Source organism: Aspergillus karnatakaensis (genome assembly GCF_047715665.1).
Source record: "Aspergillus karnatakaensis strain CBS 102800 unplaced genomic scaffold BJY04scaffold_21, whole genome shotgun sequence".
NCBI lineage: Eukaryota > Fungi > Ascomycota > Eurotiomycetes > Eurotiales > Aspergillaceae > Aspergillus > Aspergillus karnatakaensis.
Window position 1 is genome coordinate 72,375 of NW_027395733.1, and position 16,326 is coordinate 88,700.

Below are 16,326 nucleotides of genomic sequence, written 5' to 3' on the forward strand. Positions count from 1 at the left end.
TATATTACTTGCCATTGACCCGCCTATATACGTATAATTACTGCGGGGTCTGGAGAGATTCCCCAAAACCATAGTAAGAAAGGGATGATCTTTAAAATAGCAGCTTGTATGGTTTACTCTGGTTGCTCCAGAGTATTATGTTCAGTCTTCTGAAAAATTGGACGGAAGCATGCAATCCGATACTACCACGATATATCTACGAAGTACTAGGGAAAAACCAGGCTCGAGAACAACTGTCATAACCTCATAATAATACTGCATGCTGGCATAAACATACTACTAAGACTATAACGGCCCCCGGTGAAGAATCCCCAAATCACTAGTTTTAGTCTAAAGAACGCAAGGTTTGAACCAAGTTCAACCAACGCTCGTCTGTAAACGAATTTCATTTCGATGTCAAGGAAAAGTGGAACCTGTATGGGGGCAAGTTCCGATAAGCGGCGAGGGCGCCGGAGCAAACCGCACGGATGTAACGGCGGACTCGGCGACATGGAATGGAACGGCGGTTTTCGGCACTTTTGGATTCATGTGTCGTTAAAAATTACGGACACTGTGATTGGCTGAATTTTTTTTTCCCAGACGACAATCGAAAAAGGACGCTTTTCGACGCGGAGTGGCCAGCACCACGAACTTTGAGAAGAGGCGATTCATGACATGGGTAACTGGAGGGTATACATTTGGCGCTGTCGGAGCAGTTCTGCTGGACCGTGATGTGGGTTTGCCGCAGCGCCGACCTCATTGTATCGAAAAAAAAATGCGGCCGTTCAGCTATCCATGGCCATCTCGTCTTCCTTCTGCGAGCGCACCCCATTATCTGTAGTCAGGCCGATAGCTGCTTCGGCGAGCCTTTGCGAATGCGGTTCTTCTTTGAGAAGACGGAGTCTATGCAGAGGAGGCAAAGTTAGCCTAAATTGTATATCATACTGCGATGCGGCGCCACCGACCTTCGTTTGTGATTTTTACCCTTTGTATGCGCCACCATGTTGTATTCGCTCTCAAACCATTTAGCGCATTCGACGCAGTAATGCTTCCCTAGGCCGGGAAGATCTTCAGGATCCTTTGTCGCTTTGTACTGCGAAAGGTGCTTGGGGCTTTCGACATCGGCGCGAACCTGGTCATAATCTCTAAGAAATCTGTGTTAGTATGCAGAACTTGAGGGTGCAAATGGAAAGGACAGGAGAGGATCATACCTGGTCCTGCGCTTCGTTTTGATTCTCCTGGCGGCACCCATTTTGGCGATTATCGACCCAATATAGAAGCGAACTATGAGGTGAGCCTGACTGTTGAGTATGGAGATGCTCGAACACCGAAAAACGGAACAAGCTAAGGCTCGCGGCGGCGTGGAAGCGGGTCAGACTGGCAGGCCGTTCGCTGAGTGTGCGGCGGAGGGCATCTGGAAAAAATCTCCTTGGCTGCGATTGGTCCAAGTCGAGCTGGTCTTGGCGACGGGCCGCGGGAGGCACTCTTTTCGGTAGGCCTCGGCAGTAGCTCGGCTCAGTCAGCAGCTTCCTCTTGGACCTTTCTCCGTACGGCCATCCCACACTGCCATGCTGGCGCGGTATTTTTGGTCGTTTTCCACTCTTTTCGGCACCTTGCTCCGAATCTTCGCCGGCCAGTTGCGGGTGAAGGAAATAATCATCTCCTCAGGTTTCTGAATAGAATATCGAGTTCGACTTCAGTAGACCAGCTATAGTGGAAGCTTAGTGCTCGTCGATGTGACGGCTAGCCTTGTTTCTTGGCTATTATCAGATTCATTGATTGTTGTATCACCTGGAGCTCAGGCTATGATGTCAGGCTGTTCTCAAAGGCTGGGTGTAATCAAATAATGCCTATTGGCTAGCAAATATACCGGCCTCACATGTCAGGAATACCGTAGCTGTAATGACAGGACGCTACGGGTATCGGTGGTCGCCATGGGAATGGCATGTAAAACCAATGTCTCGACAGAAGAGAGATATCAAGTTTTTTTTACAGGGAAAATCAGATGATCCCATTCTGTTAGTATAGCGCTGCTATATTGAGACTTCCTGAATCAACCAAATGTATTGCATTCCTTGCAATGGCGCCAACATATGGTAGCAGGCTTCCATGTCTCCGAATGCATACATTGTTCGGGGCGGTCCCGAAAGCGTACGGACGGGTGTATTGTAAGCAGCGGTTACGGGTCCTCCACTCCGGTTCAGAGGAGGCAGAGACGGAGGGTCGCAGCGGTTAAACAAGAATTCTCGCACTCGAAAACCCAAGCTTCCTTTTAATCGACAACCTTCCCTTGGGTTTTAAACTCTTCCACTCCTCCCTTCACTCTCCACTCCATTTTTGCTGCTTCCCCAGGTTGAAGCTGGCTTTTGCTGCTGCTAGGGAATAGCTCTCCAGTGTCTCGTGGCTCAGCCATTTTGCATAGAGAGCTTGCATCATGATCACCACAAGGCTTGCGCGCATGGGTGCGCTGGTAAGTCATTCCATTTCGCTGTTTTGCTCAGTCGGGTCAGACTTGCTGCTTTGCGCGCAATGAAGATCGGATTGTGCTTGATATGAGCTTTTCAGTAGCTAACATGGCTTTAACGCAGGCCCCCAAGTCCCGTCTTGTAAGACCTCGCTGTGGCTTTCCCCGGCGAAATGCTAGGCACTCATGACAGGAATACTAACAGTTGCTAGCTGTTCGGGACTCGGGGCATGGCCACCGCTGTCGACCCTCTCGACAAGAAAGTCGAGATGTCCATCCACGAGAAGGTGTGTGGTTATTCCTATTACCTTGGCTCCTTTCGGTAGCCTCGGATGAACTAATGCCGGGGAAATTCCGCTAACGGTCGCATTACAGGGCAACTACATTAACTACAAGTATGCAGCATCTTGAGCCCATTAAGTTTTGTGGTGCCGGTAAACTGGTCATTCAAAATGGCAATACTGACATGTATTTCTAACCTGCAGGAAGATGTCCGAGAACTTGGATGTTGTTCGCCGCCGTTTGAGCCGTCCTCTTACATACGCCGAGAAGATTCTGTACTCTCACCTTGACGATCCTCAGAACCAAGACATTGAGCGTGGAAAGTCCTACCTCAAGCTCCGCCCCGACCGTGTTGCTTGCCAGGATGCCACCGCCCAAATGGCCATTCTTCAGTTCATGTCGGCCGGTATGCCGTCCGTCGCTACTCCCACCACTGTCCACTGCGACCACTTGATTGAGGCTCAGGTTGGTGGTGAGAAGGATCTTGCCCGCGCCAACGAGATCAACAAGGAGGTTTACGATTTCCTTGCCTCATCAACTGCTAAGTATAACATTGGTTTCTGGAAGCCCGGCTCTGGTATCATCCACCAGATCATTCTTGAGAACTACGCTTTCCCCGGTGGTCTGTTGATCGGTACCGACTCTCACACTCCCAACGCTGGTGGTCTTGCTATTGCTGCCATTGGTGTCGGTGGTGCTGACGCCGTCGATGTCATGGCTGGTCTACCTTGGGAGTTGAAGGCCCCTAAGGTCATCGGTGTCAAGCTCACTGGTGAGATGTCCGGCTGGACCTCTCCCAAGGGTAAGTTTACCGTAATCTGACCTGCGATTTTCGTTACTAAATCTGCTTAGATATCATCCTCAAGGTTGCTGGTCTGCTAACTGTCAAGGGTGGTACTGGTGCTATCATTGAATACCACGGTCCCGGTGTCACCTCTCTCTCCGCCACCGGTATGGCCACCATCTGTAACATGGGTGCTGAAATCGGTGCCACTACCTCTCTCTTCCCCTTCAACGACCGCATGTACGACTACCTGAAGGCCACCAAGCGCCAGTCCATTGGTGACTTTGCCCGCTCTTACGCTAAGGACCTCCGTGAGGACGAGGGTGCTGAGTACGACCAGCTGATCGAGATCAACTTGTCCGAGCTCGAGCCTCACATCAACGGACCTTTCACCCCTGATCTTGCCACTCCTATCTCCAAGTTCAAGGATGCTGTCAAGGAGAACGGATGGCCCGAGGACCTCAAGGTCGGTCTCATTGGTTCTTGCACCAACTCCTCTTACGAGGATATGTCCCGTGCTGCCTCGATCGCCCGCGACGCTCTCAATCACGGCGTTAAGTCCAAGTCCATCTTCACTGTCACCCCTGGTTCCGAGCAGATCCGTGCTACCATCGAACGCGACGGTCAGCTCCAGACTCTCGAGGAATTCGGCGGCGTTATCCTTGCCAACGCCTGCGGTCCCTGCATTGGTCAGTGGGATCGCCAGGACGTCAAGAAGGGTACCCCCAACTCCATCGTCTCTTCTTACAACCGTAACTTCACCGGTCGTAACGATGCCAACCCTGCCACCCACGCCTTCGTCACCTCCCCCGACCTCGTCGTTGCTCTGAGCATTGCTGGTACTCTCAACTTCAACCCTCTCACCGATACCCTCAAGGACAAGGATGGCAACGACTTCAAGCTCAAGGCCCCTACCGGTGACGGTCTTCCTTCTCAGGGCTACGACCCCGGTCGTGACACCTACCAGGCCCCCCCTGCCGACCGCAGCAGCGTCAACGTTGCCGTCTCCCCCACCAGTGACCGTCTTCAGCTCCTTGCTGGTTTCGAGGCCTGGGATGGCAAGGACGCCACCGACATCCCCATTCTCATCAAGTGCCAGGGCAAGACCACCACCGACCACATCTCCATGGCTGGCCCATGGCTCAAGTACCGTGGACATCTTGACAACATCTCCAACAACATGCTGATCGGTGCCACCAACGCCGAGAACGGCGAGGCCAACAAGATCAAGAACGCTTTCACTGGCGATTACGACGCCGTCCCCGCCACTGCTCGTGACTACAAGGCTCGTGGCATCAAGTGGGTTGTCATTGGTGACTGGAACTACGGTGAGGGCTCTTCCCGTGAGCACGCTGCTCTTGAGCCTCGTCACCTTGGTGGTCTCGCTATCATCACTCGCTCCTTCGCCCGTATCGTAAGTTCCGCCCTTCTGTCTATCGGATCAAGCTCCAGAACTAACTATCTTCTAGCACGAAACCAACCTCAAGAAGCAGGGTATGCTTCCTTTGACCTTCGCTGACCCCGCCGACTATGACCGCATCCCCCCTGATGCCAAGGTCGACCTCCTTTGCACCCAGATCGCTGTTGACAAGCCCATGACCCTCCGCGTCCACCCCAAGGACGGCGCCTCTTTCGACGTTGAGCTCGTCCACACCTTCAACGAGTCTCAAATCGAATGGTTCAAGGACGGTTCTGCCCTCAACACCATGGCCCGCAAGTCTGGTGGCAACTAAACGACATTCTGTAAATTATGTGTCTTATGCTTTGATCAGCTGGCAGCGAGGAGCGAAAGCAGCTGCTAATGGTCTTTCAACGATTGATATCACGGAGTGAGGTTCTGAAAATTTTTACGAATCGCTTTCTGTTCACGGGTTGTTTTGGCAGTGAACTACATGGATATATCTCTTGTTTTTGTTACACCATCCATTGTATGTTAGGGATTGGATGCATACCATATACTATTTCTTACTGTTCAATCATTTCCCTCGTAAAAGGCTCCTCGCAATAGGCCCGCCCTCTCATTTTGGCTCCTCAGTAGCTTCCGCATATGCCTCAGCACGATATCATCCAGAGTAAACCTGGAATCAATTAAACCCTACCGTAATTATACAAGTCTTCTTGTTCTGAACATTATCAATTCGCGAGCTCCCAGTGGACGATGACATAAGATCGCGTGCTCTGTCTGCCGACTGGCCGAGGCCAGTTTACTCCCGCCTGCCCCGCCTCGGAGGTGAGCATATCACGCTGGAGCGCAACCCAGGTTATCGACCGGGGTATATTTGATGGGGCAGGTCTCCAACTCTATTATTGTTACCTACAACCGTTGCCACAACGCTTTTACCATCATAACCTATTAAATCTCTTTGTTGGCGATCAAGCGGTCTTACTATTGATCTATTAGCCCCATTTTGTACGTTCTACTTGTTTGTCACTCGCTGTCTTGGGCATGCTCTAATCATGTCTTACAGATAGCCTGTTTTGAGGACATCAGGATGGCTCAATTAGTCCCGTTGCCTGAGGTCGAGAGGCTCAGCGCCTCCGTTTTGCGGATACTGGGGGGTAATCCTGGGAAGGTGCGCTCGTCCCTTCATTGCCTGGCTGGTAAACTTGATGCTCTGTGATTTCGTTCACGGCCTCTTTTCGATGGCTGACATTAATCTGCGTCGGGGATTAGTTTACGCTACAAGGTTGGTTCATTTATACCGTAGCAAATGCTTAGAAGGTTTAGACTGACTTCTGCGTAGGAACGAATACTTATCTAGTCGGACAAGGGCCTCGCCGCATACTCATCGACACGGGCGAGGGCAAGCAATCGTGGGTAAGGCATCTTAAACAGGTTTTATCGGACGAGAATGCTACAGTCCACCAGGCGCTTATAACGCACTGGCACCACGACCATGTTGGCGGGATTTCAGACCTACTAAGGCTGTGCCCTGATGCGACAATTTACAAGCATGACGCAGTCGACGGGCAAAAGAATATTGAGGATGGGCAGGTCTTTCAGGTCGAAGGAGCAACCCTGAAAGCTTGCCATACACCCGGTCACACAGTCGACCATATGATGCTTGTGCTTGAGGAGGAGAACGCGATCTTTACTGGTGACAGTGGGTAGCCCAACGCTAGCTCTTTTGTTTCTAGTTGCTGACTCGTATCTACAGATGTTCTGGGCCACGGAACGGCAGTGTTTGAGGATCTAAAAGCCTACCTTGATAGTTTACAGCGCATGCAAAATCGTGTCTCGGGTCGAGGATACCCTGGTCATGGGCCTGTGGTTGAGAGCGCTACAGCGAAAATAACGGAGTATATACGACACCGACAACAGCGTGAAGACGAAATTATCCGAGTCCTTCGTTACGGCAAATTAGACGTTGGAGATAACGAGCGCTCACCTGAGCGAAAGTTATCATGGACCCCTATCGAGATAGTGAAGATCATCTACCACAATGTCCCAGAGAACCTCCACCTTCCCGCCGCCAATAACGTTATACAAGTGCTGAACAAGCTGGAAGCTGAAGGCAAGGTGATACACGATGCGGACTCGGGCCGATGGACCCTCAGTACCGGAAAGTCGGCCCTATGATTCGACAAGCGCGGCGGGAATCCTGGTTTTGGGTATGATGTAGTGTGTCAAGCTGGATAGGGCGACAATCTTGGCAGGTTTCGACTTTATCGAGTTTCGACTCTCAAGTGTCAGAACAGGGCTTGCTGTCAAGCGACGTGTCACGGTCCGAGGAGGGGAAGAGCCGAGAAAATTCCAAGGCAAACACCCTGTTTGATATCGAGTTAAAGGATAATAATAGTGTAGTTAATTTATAGAACGAAAGCTAGCCGGGCTGGCAGCAGAAAGCTAGAGAAAGATTCCATGGAAGGCACGGTGGACATTGGGCCGGAGAGCTGACTGGCTGGCTGGGCTGCCGGCCTTGACTTCTTCTCTGACTTCATCGTTACTGGACCAAATTTGTCCCGCCCCGGCATCTGGTAGTATCGTCATCACCTCAACATTCCTTGGATGCGCTGGATCTGCACTACATAAGGAAGATAGGTCCATAACACGCCTGTCTCCATATATTTTGCTTCGATGAACTCGTTATTGAAGAGCCTCTGATCTATAGTTCTGCTGCATTGCTTGTCAATAAGCTCCGCCGCTTCCCCAACTGCGCCCCTCCTCCAGCTCCCCGCGACAGCTAGAAAAGGTAAGCAAAGATTCTGCAATTAAGCGGGCAAGATGTTTATATCTTTGTGTCAACATGTTTACTGTGCCTATATCATTTGTGTACAGACTCTGCAGCTGCTGTTTTTAGTTGATAACAATCCGGCCTTCCGCTCGTTGTCTACATTCTTTCATTGTTGGAATTCTTCTGACTAAATCTCACTTCAGGTAAAGGTACTTACGTATCTTCATCGTTCCAACTGCCTCGCCAAAAATTGCCGTTTCTCAACCCCCCACATATATCCCCCTGTCATACTTCACGATGTCCAGCAACGAGGGTTCGACGCAAGAAGAGTCGAGACTCCTTCTGGTTTCGAACAGACTTCCTATTACTATCAAGCGTTCAGAAGATGGAAAATATGACTTCTCCATGTCCTCCGGCGGTCTCGTTAGCGGTCTAAGCGGTCTTTCAAAAACCACAACTTTCCAATGGTACGGCTGGCCCGGGTTGGAGGTTCCGGAGGAGGAGATTCCGACTCTGAAGGATAGGCTGAAGGATGAATATAATGCCATTCCAGTGTTTATCGATGATGAGCTCGCGGATAGGCACTACAACGGATTCTCCAGTCAGTTTCCTCTGTTCTGAATTTGCGACACTCCGGGCTGACATTTTCCTGTGACTAGACTCCATCCTCTGGCCACTTTTCCATTACCACCCTGGTGAGATCACATTCGATGAGTCTGCATGGGAGGCCTACAAGGAGGCGAACCGACTATTTGCGCGAGCCGTTGCGAAAGAAGTTCAGGATGGTGACTTGATTTGGGTTCACGACTACCACTTGATGCTCCTTCCGGAGATGCTCCGAGAGGAGATCGGAGATACCAAGAAAAACATCAAGATTGGATTCTTTCTGCACACCCCATTCCCTAGCAGTGAAATCTACCGAATCCTGCCCGTTCGAAATGAGCTGTTGCTCGGTCTCCTCCACTGCGACCTCATCGGTTTCCACACCTACGACTACACAAGGCACTTCCTGAGCGCCTGCTCGCGATTACTGTATGTAATATTCAGTTTGAGGATCACAAACCTGCAGAACTAACAAGATTTTTATAGTGGACTGCCCACTACTCCTAACGGCATTGAGTTTCAGGGTAAGATAGTCGCCTGTGGCGCGTACCCTATTGGTATCGATCCAGAGAAGTTCAAGGAGGGGTTGAAGAAGGAAAAGGTTCAGAAGCGAATTGCGACGCTGGAGCAAAAATTCCAAGGTGTCAAGCTTATGGTGGGTGTTGACCGCTTGGACTATATCAAGGGTGTGCCTCAAAAGTTGCACGCCCTCGAGGTCTTCCTGAGTGATCATCCAGAATGGGTAGGGAAGGTGGTTTTGGTTCAAGTCGCTGTGCCCAGTCGACAAGATGTGGAGGAATATCAAAATCTAAGGGCTGTTGTGAACGAGCTGGTTGGCAGGATCAACGGAAAGTTCGGTGAGTACTTCGCTTCAACAACCACTGCGCATGCTGACTAAAACAGGAACCGTCGAGTTTATGCCTATCCATTTCCTCCACAAGTCAGTGAACTTTGACGAACTTATCGCCCTATACGCCGTATCAGATGCCTGCGTTGTCTCTTCCACCCGTGACGGTATGAACCTCGTTTCGTATGAGTACATTGCTACGCAAGAGAAGCGCCATGGATCAATGGTTCTATCCGAGTTTGCTGGTGCCGCTCAAAGTCTGAACGGCAGCATTATCGTGAACCCTTGGAACACTGAAGAGCTTGCTGCAGCGTACCACGAAGCTGTTACCATGAGCGATGAGCAGAGGGCCTTGAACTTCTCGAAGCTCGACAAATACGTCAGCAAGTACACGAGGTTAGCTCACCGCCGGCTTAATTTTGACAATTTGCTAATGATGTCTTAGTGCCTTCTGGGGCCAGTCCTTCGTCACCGAGTTGAAGAGGATCTCAGAACAAGGAACCGGAAAGGACCCTACCAAGGATCCATCTGCAAGCGGCGCAGATGCGACAGAGTAACTAAACACAGCCCAGTCGACTACGACCACACATTAAAAGCAATCTATTCCAACTGTGATGGCTGTTGCCTCAGACAACCACCGATCTAACAGTTGGATACCATGCCCGGCTACGAAGCTTCACGACGAGCGAACACGACCCTAACTTCCACCTACACCACATTTCATAAGAGACTCTTTCGGGATACTATTTACTTTCTGCTTCAGAGTGTACGCACGGTTAGTGAAGGTACTAATACTATGGTGTTGGGTCTTGCATATGAATTAGACTCCGGCACGGCTTGCAGAAGGCTAGAGGCGTTACGCTATCTATTTAATGACTATACATTTACGTTTCACCTTGCATTAGAAATCAAGTCATTATGGATTAGAGCTTTGCTACATTTTTTTTGAGCTTGGTTAATCTACTTCTGTCGCAAGGCGTTGTATCTACCTAGTAGGTTAGGTAGGTAACTTTAGTAAATGATATATGACGTAACGCTAGGTGAGTTGTGCCTCAGTACTTAGGCAGAAACTGGTGCCTCAGTCCGCAATCAGCAATGCGCAATCAGCCATCTTTTCTCCGCACTTCGCATCCTCTCCCTCTGCTTTTTGCTTCCACCACTGGTCTCTGTCAATCTACTCTGTTCTTGTTCATGTGCTTTGTCAGGGATCATTGCTCTTGTACCCCGACAGCTTCCTTATCATTTCCAGCCTGAATCTTTTGCTTTCTCTCTTTTACAATGTCCGTCGTCGCTTCGTCGGCTCAGGGTCACAGTGCCCGTCAGTCGGCGCGCCAGACAAGGACAAACCCCTCGCGCACATCCAAGACTCTCGGACGCTCCTCCTTTGCATACGGGCACTCATCAATCATGGACACCACATCGTCTCCTCAACCCCATGGTTTTTATCCAGCTCTCACCCACTTCACGGACGCAATAACCGCCCTCCCGCGAGAATTTCGACGACACAATTCATTGCTGAAGGAGGTTGATGCGAAGGCATGGGCGCTTGAGGAGAATTTGCTACAACTGCTGAAATCATCGTCTGAATCTCAGTCGACGCCTTATCCGTCTAATCCAGCGCCGGTGGTCGGAGGAGTTGTCCGAGATGATCTCCTGCCCACGGTATGTCTGCGCACGTTCCTCACTATCTCTATACTGACAGTCCATCCTTTACAGGATCTTTCTCGAACTCCCGAATCCCCAGAGAGCAAGAACCGCCGCGTCCTCTTCGATCGTGTCCGCCATACTCTCTCTGACCTGATGATGACAGCCGACGAGAAAAATCATGTCATCTCGAACGCGAACGAGGAACTCGACCGCCAAATTATGCGTCTAGACTCTATATATCCTTTCATCGCTGGCGAAATCAGTGACGAAGCCCGGCTTGGGAGCCTCAACCACTGGGCGTATTCAAACAGAAATGCTCCCAAGACAACAGCCAACGAGCGTCCTCGCCGAGAGGCTGCGTCGAATAAAGATCTTGTGCATGCCCTGCAAGAGGCGGAGGCTGCCTCCCGTAGTGAGGTAAGGCGGGAGGCGGTTATGGCACGCAGACAGCGTCGGATTCATGCAGACTCGGATCTTGAAGAGGCTCGGGCTGCTGGATCCCGGAAGCAAGGCAAGGGTCGCATTCCTGCGGGTGATGGCACCCTGGGACATGGGCAGTCTGGTGCAACGGGTTCATCAGGCCAGGCGAAGCGTCGCAAGGTCGAACGGCCGGCTCAGGAGGGTAGCACAGCTATGGAACGGTCTGCCAGCGGTACGGGTGCTGCTGCCCGGGCAGTCTCGAAAGATGGCACCGAACCTAAGAAGCGTCAACGGGCGCCTAATGCCAATGCAGCTGCTCGTAAAAGGTATGTTTATCCATTGAATCCGGTGGTTTGGCTAATGTAAGTAGGAACAATACCGGAGTTTCGACCGCAGACTCTCCCGTTATCCCTCCTTCGCCGCTCATTGGCGCTGCTATTGCCGCGAATGTTCCTCGCAGTGCAGCAAGCCCTGGACCTGGCGCGTCGCGGCCGCAGTCCTCTCGAACCCAGCAAACCTCGGCACAGGCGAATGCTCGACAAAGGCCATCGTCATCCGCATCGAACCGTGTACCTAGCTCTGGTATGTTGGGTCTATCTAACTTTATGGAAGACGCTAATTCACTAGGCAAAATCACCGAAGCCAAAGCACCAAAAGAAGCACCGTCGAGGACCGAAATGGTCCCTCTTCCGGATTCCCATCGTGACATTGAGCCAGAAACAGTGGACACAGCCAAATTCCCCACGCCCATCGGCATCCAGCGCGAAGAAACTGAAGCCAAACCCACCGAATCAATTGAACCCCCCGAACAGCCCGCCCCCATTGCAACCACGGCGCCCAAAGGCCGCTCCTCTAAAACCTCCACACCTGTTCTCGCCTCCGCCGAACCCGTCCAGCAGCGCGTCCGTCCGACACGAAATACAGACCCGGCCCCAAAACGCACCCAGAAGAAGAACGGTAACAGCGCTCCCGTTGCCCCGCCGCCACCTGTATCAGACGCGGAAGAATCGCTCCACGAAGGTGACGATGAGGACGAGGAGGGCGAGCCAAGATACTGCTACTGTAACGAAATCAGTTTTGGTGAGATGGTTGCGTGTGACAATGATGCCTGTCCCCGCGAGTGGTTCCATTTGTCCTGTGTTGGGCTCACGAAGCCGCCTGGCCGGAACGGTGAGTTTTCTTCCCTTTCAAAACAAGTTGTTTCAGGAGTTGCGTTTGCTGATGTTTGCAAATAGTCAAATGGTATTGTAACGAGTGTAAGGAGAATATGCGACGGAGTAGGAGTGGGCGATAGGCTGCTGTCTTCACCATGTCTTCCGGGCTATTATCTTTCACTTTCGGCATCTACATTTTTTTCGGCCATTATAGACCAGCGGAATTTGGAGTCCGGAATAGTAGTTCTTCTATGCAAGCGTCTCTAGTTGCCTTTGCTATAGCAATGCGATGCCCTATATAGTCATGACCAAGAAGTTACTTACAATAGTAGAAGGCACAAATCAATCTCCCCTCGGGACTCTCTGCCTACTAGAACCACTCGCACTCCCACTCTCACCCGCCTCCCCACTAGCTCCAGCACTCGAGCTCCCCGTCGCAGCCCCAGTCCCCGCCCCCGCAGCAACAGCTTCACTCTCCAACCTCCTCCTCAATCCCTCGAAGCCCCTCTCTCCACTTCCACTCCCATTCCCACTGCCATTTCTAGCTCTATTCTCATCACTCAACCCCAAAATCCACCCTGGTACCCTCCATCCTTTACTCCCCTGGCTCCCACTCAAAAAGGGAAGAACATCCGCGCGCCATGCGACACCAACAATCCAGCCCAGGACACTGGGTGTGAGCATGTGCGGGAATTGAGACAGGGCGAGCTGGAGAGCTATCAGGTAGGTCGTCGACTTATCGCTTAGAGAGAGAGTTAGGCTCTTCTTGCTCGATGTAGAGGGCTGCGGGTGGTTCTGTGGCGTTTGCGATGGCGTTGAGGGACTTGATGTCGGGGTTGTGCCACTAATCGTAGACGGGGTTGGCGAAGGCCCCGAAGCCGAAGTTGAGATGGTATACCGATATGTCGACGGGATCGAGGCGTGATATTGCGCCAGCAGCGCGAAGATCGTTGCGGTCGGGCCGGAGGGGAGATAATTGATCTTCCCTAGGGAAAGCGGTTTCACGAGGAGGGCGAGCACGAGAGGGGGGAGGAGGGTTGTGTATGGTAATGTCGTTAGGATGAATGTCTACCACTCCGGAGATACATATTAGCATTCGTGTTATACCCTATTTGGCGCTCCTCCGCAAGAGTAAATAGAGGGGGAAACGTGAGCGTGAACATACGGCAAGCTTGATACTCCCCCACCCCCTCTCTATGACCCGTAAATGGTACACCAGCAATGCGGCGAATAGCGCCTCGGTCGAGTTTACGAACCCGGCAACTTGCCATATTGCGCAGCGCCAGAACTGGCCGTAGGGGAAGAGATGTGGGGTGACGGTGAGCGCGGGGAGGTGTTTTAGGTCGAAGATGGAGAGCGCGATTGAGGCGGTGATGGTGTATATGAGGAGGAATTTTGTGAGGGGGGTGTGTGTTAGACCGCTTGTGAGCATGTCTGCGGCGGGCCGGTGGCCGAGAGTTATTGGTAGTGTGTTTGTTCGGTTGAGTGAGGGTGCTGGTGAGACGGAAGAGAGGATGTTGCTGGTGATGGACACGTTGCGGAGAGGAGAGCGGAGTTAAAGAGCGGCGGCGGCGGTGGTGGACAGTGAGTGGTGGTTAAATACTCCACTTGGGAGACCTCGGCATGCCGAGTAGATCGACATCACGGAGTATAATCGTATAATCGTACGGAGACCGGCGAGAAGATATAGCTTTGTAAAATAGTGTTCATAAACTAAGTATTGCTAGAATCTATGTTCTTCATCTCCTTATCCAACGCCTCTTTATACCTCGTCAAAGCCGTTTCCAATGCGCGGATTGTCGGTCCCAATAGGCGCTTCACTGCTTGCTCTCCACCTGGTATACTGTCTAGATTAATGCGCAATTTTTTGCCAGTTGCCTGTAGCACTTCCCTTGCGTGCTTTTTCAGTTTGTCTACCTCCACCTGTCTCTCGGCCTCTGCATCTTTGGCCACGGCATTAATGCGGTCCATGGCTCTGTTCAGTGACTCCACGAGCGAGGCTACTTCAGCAGCACGATCTGGGTTTCCGGATAAGAATGCTTGCCAGAACTGGTGCAAAAACTCGGTAGTTGTAGCGTGTGTGAGTGTGAGTCTGTCGTATAGAGCTACCGTCAGACCGTATGTGTCTGAGCTTGAGGACGCCTGTGCCTGCGCTCGCCTTTCTTTAATCACATCAAGCATCTGGGTGGAGGCGAGGTGCCGGTGCTGCCGTGAACTTGGTTTTGAGTCCTCATCGTCATCGTCTTCTTCTGGATCGACGAGTTTGCCTAGTGGCGCTGCTCCGCTGTCGCTGAAATTGTGATCTAGACTGCTGCGCAGATCTTGTAATATTTGGTCTGGATTCTGCTGCTCAAACAGCCGTTTTTGCTCGTCTTCTGCGAGCTTGGCAGCGGAGAAGAATCGGCTTTGATCTCGTATGTTTAGTAAAACGCGGTTTTGCTCATCCTCTCCGCGCAGATCCCTAAGCTGTAACTCATCGTATGTCCCGTCATCAATAGCACCCACTGGTGCTGACGGAGCTCGGTCAGCTGGAGCCACGTTCGCCATGATCTTCTCACTCAAATTGTTTAGAGTGCGAATGATTGGCACCTTCTCCACAGCCGAGGGCCTCATATCAAGATCCGGGCGATTTCCCTTGTAACTGTTGTTTACTTCATTTCCTTCTAGATCGAGAAAATGGGGCACGTGCACATCTCGCGGTAGATTTCCATGCTCATCCGCCTTGAGATATTTATCCAAAACAGCATCTGTAGCATCCGAGTCTGTAATGCGCTCTCCTCGCAGCTTCTTGAACAGTCGACTCTGGAAGAACCGTGACCAGAACTGTGACTCGCTCAACTTCGGAACGTTCTCATCATACACCCGCTTGACAAGCGGATGCTGCCCGAAGATCAGCTGGATCTGCTCTTTACTGATATTTAGTTTGGTCACATTGTCCTCCGTCCGCGGTTTCAGCGTCGACAGCACATTGTAAGACCCCCGTGTCTGCGATCGCTCAATAGCATGCGCGCGCAGGAGATGCAGTCGCGTAGACCAAAATTGCGATAGGAATTGTCCTGACGACAATGTATCTGGCTTCGTATGCATAGACTCCATAAACATCTTTTGTAAATTTGCGTCCGCCTTCAGCAGCGACTGTTGTAACTCCACGTCCGTCCTGAGCCGTTTGTCGTCATCCCACCAGTTCTTCCCTGATCCTGCTGAAACCGCTGTCGCCATCGCCATCGCCGCCGACATACCACCTGATTCGCCGGTGGCGGCTGGAGTGGGCGTCTCCTGTGCCGACTTGGCCGCCTGAATCGCCGCACTAAGAGCATCTTTGATGGCGTCTGCTTCCGGTCGGGCGTTCGCGCCAGCCGTAAACGAGAAAACGTACTGTTCGGGAGCTGCAGAAGGGTTATTCGGTGGGGAGACGAATATTTTTAGCATGACTTTCGGGCTCGTCGCAGGTGTCTGTTGTAAATCTGTAGCTTTTAGCTTCTGCCTTTAGCTACAGCGAGAAAGTCGACAACGCACTGGTAACTTGAGAAATAGCGATAGTAATAGTGCCGGAAGCACCACCCGCAGCTGGAATCCATGAGACCGACTGGCCGTCCGACGACATCATCAAGGTGCCATCTTTCTTCTTGTACGCCGCCGACCCGCTCAGAGGTGCCATCGTGGTTGAACTCGACAGCGTCCACTGTCCTGGGCGGCGGAGATCAATCCACCCATCGGGAGGAAATGAACCCCAGTTCTGGCGCTGGGTGAGAGCTCGGAAGGTCAGATACCTTCGATATCGGGATAAGGTACTTGTGAAAGCCGTGTACGTCAGAAAGAAGTTTGAGGTCTGAGCCGGAATTATTGAAGCACAGGGCACGTGACCGGGCTAGATTTTGGAGAGCTCCGGACGATAAACCAAGATTCGCCTGACTTTAGGAACTGATCACTTTATTTCAGGGATTGCTTGCGACTACGAATAACGCCCCAGA

At 51.6% G+C, this 16,326-nt stretch overlaps 7 protein-coding genes across 7 annotated transcripts; 4 read left to right on the top strand and 3 right to left on the bottom strand.

Annotated features, from left to right (window-relative positions):
- Nucleotides 1–220: 220 nt before the first annotated feature.
- Nucleotides 221–1,385, bottom strand: BJY04DRAFT_187710 (putative C2H2 finger domain protein; the record flags this gene model as incomplete). Its single annotated transcript, XM_073711089.1, has 3 exons — nucleotides 1,191–1,385; nucleotides 945–1,124; nucleotides 221–882 (listed from the first exon to the last, which is right to left on the bottom strand). Coding segments are annotated over exons 1-3 (335 nt in total), but the record flags the coding sequence as incomplete, so codon positions are not given.
- A 1,310-nt stretch (nucleotides 1,386–2,695) lies between these two features.
- Nucleotides 2,696–5,485, top strand: acoA (aconitate hydratase ACO1). Its single transcript, XM_073720554.1, has 3 exons — nucleotides 2,696–3,527; nucleotides 3,578–4,923; nucleotides 4,979–5,485. Exons 1-3 carry the CDS (start codon nucleotides 2,933–2,935, stop codon nucleotides 5,240–5,242), a joined length of 2,205 nt encoding a protein of 734 aa, XP_073571763.1. The 5' UTR covers nucleotides 2,696–2,932; the 3' UTR covers nucleotides 5,243–5,485.
- Nucleotides 5,486–6,001: 516 nt separating this feature from the next.
- BJY04DRAFT_217652 (putative metallo-beta-lactamase domain protein) lies at nucleotides 6,002–7,089 on the top strand (the record flags this gene model as incomplete). The annotated part of the gene is made up of 4 exons (XM_073716106.1): nucleotides 6,002–6,082; nucleotides 6,184–6,196; nucleotides 6,254–6,613; nucleotides 6,668–7,089. 4 exons carry the CDS (start codon nucleotides 6,002–6,004, stop codon nucleotides 7,087–7,089), a joined length of 876 nt encoding a protein of 291 aa, XP_073571764.1.
- An 892-nt stretch (nucleotides 7,090–7,981) lies between these two features.
- On the top strand, nucleotides 7,982–9,691 carry BJY04DRAFT_207159 (glycosyltransferase family 20 protein; the record flags this gene model as incomplete). Its single annotated transcript, XM_073713822.1, has 5 exons — nucleotides 7,982–8,285; nucleotides 8,344–8,716; nucleotides 8,774–9,144; nucleotides 9,191–9,530; nucleotides 9,580–9,691. 5 exons carry the CDS (start codon nucleotides 7,982–7,984, stop codon nucleotides 9,689–9,691), a joined length of 1,500 nt encoding a protein of 499 aa, XP_073571765.1.
- Nucleotides 9,692–10,250: 559 nt separating this feature from the next.
- BJY04DRAFT_187732 (putative PHD finger domain protein (Ing1)) lies at nucleotides 10,251–12,805 on the top strand. Its single transcript, XM_073711090.1, has 5 exons — nucleotides 10,251–10,796; nucleotides 10,851–11,527; nucleotides 11,572–11,783; nucleotides 11,829–12,371; nucleotides 12,437–12,805. Exons 1-5 carry the CDS (start codon nucleotides 10,413–10,415, stop codon nucleotides 12,493–12,495), a joined length of 1,875 nt encoding a protein of 624 aa, XP_073571766.1. The 5' UTR covers nucleotides 10,251–10,412; the 3' UTR covers nucleotides 12,496–12,805.
- Nucleotides 12,698–13,787, bottom strand: dscB (the record flags this gene model as incomplete). The annotated part of the gene is made up of 2 exons (XM_073716107.1): nucleotides 12,698–13,423; nucleotides 13,521–13,787. 2 exons carry the CDS (start codon nucleotides 13,785–13,787, stop codon nucleotides 12,698–12,700), a joined length of 993 nt encoding a protein of 330 aa, XP_073571767.1.
- Nucleotides 13,788–14,045: 258 nt separating this feature from the next.
- On the bottom strand, nucleotides 14,046–16,219 carry BJY04DRAFT_187735 (TFIIH subunit TFB1 family protein). The gene is made up of 2 exons (XM_073711091.1): nucleotides 15,872–16,219; nucleotides 14,046–15,819 (listed from the first exon to the last, which is right to left on the bottom strand). The coding sequence occupies exons 1-2, from the start codon at nucleotides 16,011–16,013 to the stop codon at nucleotides 14,069–14,071; spliced, it is 1,893 nt and encodes a 630-aa protein (XP_073571768.1). The 5' UTR covers nucleotides 16,014–16,219; the 3' UTR covers nucleotides 14,046–14,068.
- Nucleotides 16,220–16,326: the final 107 nt, after the last annotated feature.